General features: G+C 44.2%; 1 protein-coding gene across 1 annotated transcript; it reads left to right on the top strand.

The window, feature by feature from the left end:
- The first annotated feature begins 1315 nt into the window (after positions 1-1315).
- Positions 1316-6291, top strand: LOC123254248 (tyrosine-protein kinase Fes/Fps-like). Its single transcript, XM_044683299.1, has 6 exons — positions 1316-1531; positions 2088-2182; positions 3475-3598; positions 3769-3926; positions 4379-4501; positions 5429-6291. Exons 1-6 carry the CDS (start codon positions 1356-1358, stop codon positions 5569-5571), a joined length of 819 nt encoding a protein of 272 aa, XP_044539234.1. The 5' UTR covers positions 1316-1355; the 3' UTR covers positions 5572-6291.
- The last annotated feature ends 6 nt before the right edge of the window (positions 6292-6297 follow it).

Here is a 6297-nt window from a genome sequence, read left to right as displayed (position 1 = left end):
TCTCTCTCTCTCTCTCTTTCTCTCCTTCCCTCCCTCCCTCCCTCCCTTAAAGGCAAACAATATGATACTCATTCCATTATACATGTGAATTCATGCAAAACATATATCTATATTAGCCACGTTGCAAAGAAAAATAAAGCAAGTGAAAAAAATGTGCCTCAGTCTGCACTCAGCATTAATCAGTTCTCTCTCTAGAGGTGGAGAGCATTTTTCATCCTGAATCCTCTGTTATTGGCTTGGAGCACTGTATTGATCAGTGTCCAAGTCTTTCACAACCAGTCATCATTACAATATTGCTCTTACTGTATACAGTGTCCTCCCGTTCAGCTCACTTCATTTTGCATTAATTCATGGAAGTCCCCTCGGGTTTTTCTGAACCCATCTCCCTCGCCATTTCTTCTAGCACAGTAGAACTCCATCCCAGTTATATACTACATCTTATTCAGCCATTCCTGGGCATACCTTCGATTTCCAATTCTCTGACACAACAAGAAGAGCTGCTGGCTTTTCCACAGAGGTCCTTTTCCTTCCTCTTTGACAGAGCTAGTCGAGATGTTTCTAGGGCAAAGGGAATGCTCAGCTCTGTAGCCCTTTGGCCATAGTTCCAGATCAGCAGTGTGTTGTCTCATCTTTATTTTTTCACATCCCCTCCAGCATTTGTCATTTTCCTTTTCTGTCTACATTAGCCAGCCTGATGGGTGTGAGGTGCTAACAGGGTACATAGGTTTTTTTATTTTTATTTTTTAAACCCTTACCTTCTGTTTTAGAATCAATGCTGAGTGTTGGTTCCAAGGAAGAATGGGGGTTAAGTGACTTGCCCAGGGTCACACAGCTTGGAAGTATCTAAGACCAGATTTGAACCCTGGACCTCCCATCTGGCTCTCAATCCATTGGGCCACCTAACTTCTCCATTCATTTGTTTTTTTAATCCTTACCTCCTGTCCAAGGCAAAAGAGTATCAAGGGCTGGTTAAGTGACTTGCTCAGGGTCACCCAGATAGAAAGGATCTGAGGTGAGTTCTGAACCCAGGTCCTCCTGTCTCCAGGCCTGGTTCTGTATCCACAGAGCCACCTAGCTGCCCCTAGTTTTAACATTAGCTCAGAAACATGATTAAGAGGATGAATCTGCTAAGAAAAACATATTTTGAACCCAAATAGAAGGTTATCCAAGTAATCTCTCTCAATTAGCAGAAAAAACTGAAACTTATTTTACTACTTGTATTGTTTCTCCAACTCGATTTCTACTCCTTGAGAGACATTAGATTTGATCCATCCTTTAGAGGAGGAGTTTGCAAAAGGGAGATGAATTGGCTGGTATGATGCCGTGGTTCCAGGGGGAAAAGGTAATTGGGAGGGATGAAGACAAGAGGACTGAATGGTGAGGTCTCCAGTCTGAACCTAAGGCTGTTTCAGGGGAACTTTGGAGAGGTGTTCAGTGGGCGTCTGCGGGCTGACAACACTTTGGTGGCGGTGAAGTCTTGTCGGGAAACTCTCCCACCTGATCTCAAGGCCAAGTTTCTGCAGGAAGCAAGGTGAGAAGTAATCTAGGCTACCAGGCTGCCCTACCTCATTTTCAAGCTGACCAACTCCTATTTACTTAACTTGTGTTAAGCACCTACTTTGAGCACTTGGCTAGAGAGAGGAAGTTTAGGCAAGATATAGAACCTCCCCTCATGGCTCATGTCACAGTGAGATCCTAGCAAAACCTGGAAAAGACAGTTGTATTCCTCCATAAATTCTGGAAATTGTGTTTCTCAACCTATAAAAATTGAACCCTTTTTTCATTACTATCGCCTGTTATTGGTTCTAAGTTTTAGACTTCATTATTATCTACAACTTGATCAAAATAAATGCCTTCATGCCACTGAGAACAGAGTTCATGAACAATATATACATTTATAAAAAGTTATATTAAAAAGGGTCCCTTGTAGCCCCCTCTTTGTTGGACCCTAGGCAACTGCCCACTTTGCTTACCCCTTGTTCTAGACCTACCTATTGCTAAGGAAGAGAGAACATCCATTGTACTATATGAAAGTAGGGTTTCAAATTTGGTCTTGACCAGATCTCTCCCTGGTGATCCCCTCACAGAATCTTGAAGCAATACAGTCACCCCAACATTGTGCGACTCATTGGCGTCTGTACCCAGAAACAGCCCATCTACATTGTCATGGAGTTGGTACAAGGTGAGTTAAAGAAAACAGCCTAGCCAGAGCAGCTTCCCATGGCAGTGCCAGGACAGCCAGCCAGCCGCCTTCTTCAGACCTGGACGCCTTCTCTCTTTCATTCCCAAAGGCTGCTAGCCCCTTAGGAGTAAGAATAGCCAGCTAAATTTTCTGAAGGCTTAAAAAACTATGAATGGGAAACACTGAAGGAAAATAACAATTATAATAATATATTTATATAGCACTTGAGTGTTTAGAAAGTGCTTTCTTCCAAACAACCTGGCATAGGTATTATTGCCCCAATCTTACAGAGAAGGAAACTGAGAGAATAATAATAGCTAACTTATAGAGTATCTACTGTGTGCCAAGTACTGTGCTAAGTGTTTTATAATTATTATTATCTTTGATCCTCACAACAGCCCTGGAAAGTTGTTTGATCATTATCTCTATTTTACAGATGATACAAATAGAGGTTAAGCAGTTTGCCCAGGTCATACAGCCAAGGGTCTGGAACTAGACTTGAACTCAAGTCTTCCTGACTCCTGGGTTGTTCGGTGATGCAGTAGATAGACTGCCGGGCCTGGAGTCAGGAAAACTCATTTTCTTAAATTCAAATCTGGCCTCAGACCCTTACTAGCTGTGTGATCCTGTCAGTTACTTAACTGTGCTTGCCTCAGTTTCCTCATCTGTAAAACGAGGTAGAGAAGGAAATGGTGGAGTGCTGCAGTTTCTTTGCCAACAAAGCCCCAAATAGGGTCCCAAACAATTGGACCCAACTGGAAGTGACTGAATAACAATAATAACAGTTTCTGGATTCCAGGCCCAGAGCTCTCTGTCACCCCAACTTGCCCTCACTTTGCCACTCACTAATCACAGAGTTAGAAATAACAATACTAATTGAGGTTTATCTAGCACAGTGCCTGGCACACAGTATAGGCTTAATAAATGTTGATCAAGCACTTTTTTTTATTTGAATTTTTAAAATTAATTAATACATTTAGAATATTTTTTCATAGTTACATGATTCATGTTCTTTCCGTCTCTTCATTCTACCTCCCTCCCATAGCCAACGAGCAATTCCACTGGGTTTTACATGTGTCATTGATCCAGACCTATTTCCATGTTATTGATATTTGCACTGGAGTTGATCCAGCACTTTTAAGGTTTTAGAAGCACTTTACATACGTTACCTCACTTGATAAGAAGTAGCCAAGGCACAACTAGGATCCGTTTCTTCTGACCAGCCCCAGTGATTTTCTAAAATCTGGTAGTGTACTCCAATGCTTTCTTTTCTCCTTTTCTGTCTTCCTCAGGTGGGGACTTCCTGACCTTCCTTCGGACGGAGGGTGCCCGGCTTCGGGTGAAGTTGTTGCTGCAGATGGTGGGAGATGCCGCGGCTGGCATGGAATACTTAGAGAGCAAGCGCTGTATCCATCGGTGAGCGCTTGGAAGACTCTGGCGAGGTGGTGGTGTCTGGTGCCCTGGCCCAGAGCTGAGGCTGAGGGGCTGGGGTCCTCCGAACTGGCCCTGGGCACAGCTTCAGGGTCCAGAGCGCAGGGTCAGGAGGATGTGTCCATTTAGTATCTCTGTGTTACTGCCTCCCACAGGGATTTGGCTGCTCGGAATTGCCTGGTAACAGAGAAGAACGTCCTGAAGATCAGTGACTTCGGAATGTCTAGGGAGGGGGCAGACGGAATCTATGCGGCCTCGGGGGGTCTCAGACAGGTCCCCGTCAAGTGGACGGCGCCTGAAGCGCTTAACTATGGTACCAGTTTCCTTTCCTCTAGTCACCGTGGCCCGATGGCTCCTGTCCTCTAACCAGGGTCAATACAGGGTGGCATCCTCTTTAATGGGCGTCTATCTGAACCTGGGGAGTTGGGTCAGAGTCTGTTTCTAACATTCCTGCTTTTACCCAATTTCCAAGCACACACACACACACACATACACAGGGACCCTAATCTAACTTCGGCTACACCTCTTCCCCCAAGGGGATGTCCTGCTCCCAGACAAATGTCTATAATGTGGTTTGGAAGGAGAGTCAGAATGGTTTTGGCTTTGGCTGCTACGCGGCTGCCATCTTGGCTCTGCCCAGATGTCTATAATGTGGCACCAGGATACCAGGTGCTCCTTTCTTCTTGTCCCCAGTTAGTTTGGTCAAAGGCCAAGAACCAACTCACCAGCTGCTCTTCCCTCCCAATTTCTTCCCGCTTGTCACAGGGCGTTACTCCTCGGAGAGTGATGTATGGAGCTTTGGAATCTTGCTTTGGGAGACCTTCAGCCTGGGAGCTTCCCCCTACTCCAACCTCAGCAACCAGCAGACTCGGGAGCTCATAGAAAAGGGTGAGAAGACTGATTGACTTTCCTCCTCGTTGCTGTAATCTTCCTGGTACCAGCCTCCCTCCAGGAAAGCGGTGTGCCTGCTTCCTCTCCTCAATGGCTAGCTTTATGTAGCCCTTTAGATCTACAAAGCATTTTATGTATTATCTCATTCAGTTCTCATAATACCTCTATGCAATAGGCATTATTATTATTATCCCTATTTTACAGATGAGGAAACTGAGGCTGAGTGATTAAATGACTTCCCAGAGTCATACAGCTAGTAAGCATCTGAGGCAAGATAGCTAGATCCTTTTTGATTCCTAAAATTTTTCAGTTGAGGAAAAATTCAAAGGATTTAGGAATAGAAGTAACTTGAGTAATCATGTGGGCCAGAGATTTTTTCAACCTGGGTTCCATGGACAGATTTCCTTCTTTTTATTATCATGCAAAACATACTTCCATATTGGTTATTGTTTGAAGAGCACATTCATACATAACCAAAAAGCCCTAAATAAAATCATAAAAATATACTGATGTGAAAGATAGTATGTTTTAATCCTCATCCATCTGACTCCAACAATTCTTTCTTTGGAGCCATGGACAGATTTCTAAGAGATACATGAACATGGATAGAAAAAAAAATTCCATCTCTGTTTAATATAATTGGTTTCCTTTGTAATACTATAAATTTTATTTTGCATATTTAATAATAGGTAAGCATTTATATAGCATGTAAGGATTGCAGAACACTTTATGTAGGTTATTTCATACATTTAAAAACACGACACACAAAAATTAAGAAACTCTGATCTAATCCAAAGATATTAGGCGTTAGATTAGGAAAAGAGAGACCCTTGGGGAAAATGAGGCCTCATTCACTGCTATTGGGCTTCTTCAGGGAATCCAGTCTCCCACTCTCTCCTCATTCACTGTTCTTGGTACTCCCAGGTGGACGCCTGCCCTGCCCAGACCTGTGCCCAGATGCTGTGTTCCGGCTGATGGAGCAGTGCTGGGCATATGATCCAGGCCAGCGACCCAGCTTCAGTGCCATCCACCAGGAACTACAAGGGATTAGAAAACGGCATAGGTGATGCCACGAGCAGGAACCTCGATTTCCCTTTCTCTGCCCCTACCCCCTAGGACAATACCCTAATTGGTGGGGCATGATTCTCCTCTTTAGCCTCAGCTTTTTCAAAGCCTCAAGGCTGGGGAGCATGGCGAGTGCCAGCAGGATCCCTGAGTCTCCCTGGTTGGAGCCAACCAATCCCCCTAGACCCACAATTCTCACTGCCAAAATCAGTGCAGGGACGAGGTTCTGCATTGGGTCTGTTCTGCACCCTCATGTGCTTCTAGGGTACAAGGTGCTTCCTTCTGTAAGAAATAATAAAGCTACTTATCCTTACTCTGGATACTTTGAATTCAGCTTACTTGGTGAGGCTGGGCACCAGTACCTTGAAGCTTTGACAGGAATATATCTGCAGGGCTTCTGTGGTATGTGTGTAAAGGGTGGAGAGGGCCCTGCATCCTGTGAAAGTAGCCAGATCTCCTTTTCAAGTTACTAGGGACAAAGGAGAGATGGCAGAGACCTGAGTCTAGGGCCCAGTTGGCAGGCAGCCCTGTCTGAACAATAGACACTAAAGAACCAAAGAAATCTCCCTGCTGGGAAAGTTAAAAGGAGCTCTGGATAGGTCATAAAGAATCTTAGAATTGGAAAGGACCTTAAAGGTCATTTAGTCCTTCCTCTTACCCAGTGCAAGAATCCCTTATATATAATAATGTAGCTGGAAAATGCCTCTGAGAACTTTCCCTTAAAAAAA

Source organism: Gracilinanus agilis, unplaced genomic scaffold (assembly GCF_016433145.1).
Source record: "Gracilinanus agilis isolate LMUSP501 unplaced genomic scaffold, AgileGrace unplaced_scaffold18510, whole genome shotgun sequence".
NCBI classification, from domain to species: domain Eukaryota; kingdom Metazoa; phylum Chordata; class Mammalia; order Didelphimorphia; family Didelphidae; genus Gracilinanus; species Gracilinanus agilis.
Note: the sequence above shows the minus strand (reverse complement) of the source record. Positions and strands in the feature narration are given on the sequence as shown.

What these genes read in the sequence shown, in the direction of transcription:
- LOC123254248 (XM_044683299.1), top strand. Translation starts at nt 1,356, where the DNA reads ATGAAGACAAGAGGACTGAATGGTGAGGTCTCCAGTCTGAACCTAAGG. An exon ending in AAGTTTCTGCAGGAAGCAAG is followed by an intron (nt 1,532 to 2,087) that starts GTGAGAAGTAAT and finishes ATCCCCTCACAG; the next exon opens with AATCTTGAAGCAATACAGTC. An exon ending in AGCAAGCGCTGTATCCATCG is followed by an intron (nt 3,599 to 3,768) that starts GTGAGCGCTTGG and finishes TGCCTCCCACAG; the next exon opens with GGATTTGGCTGCTCGGAATT.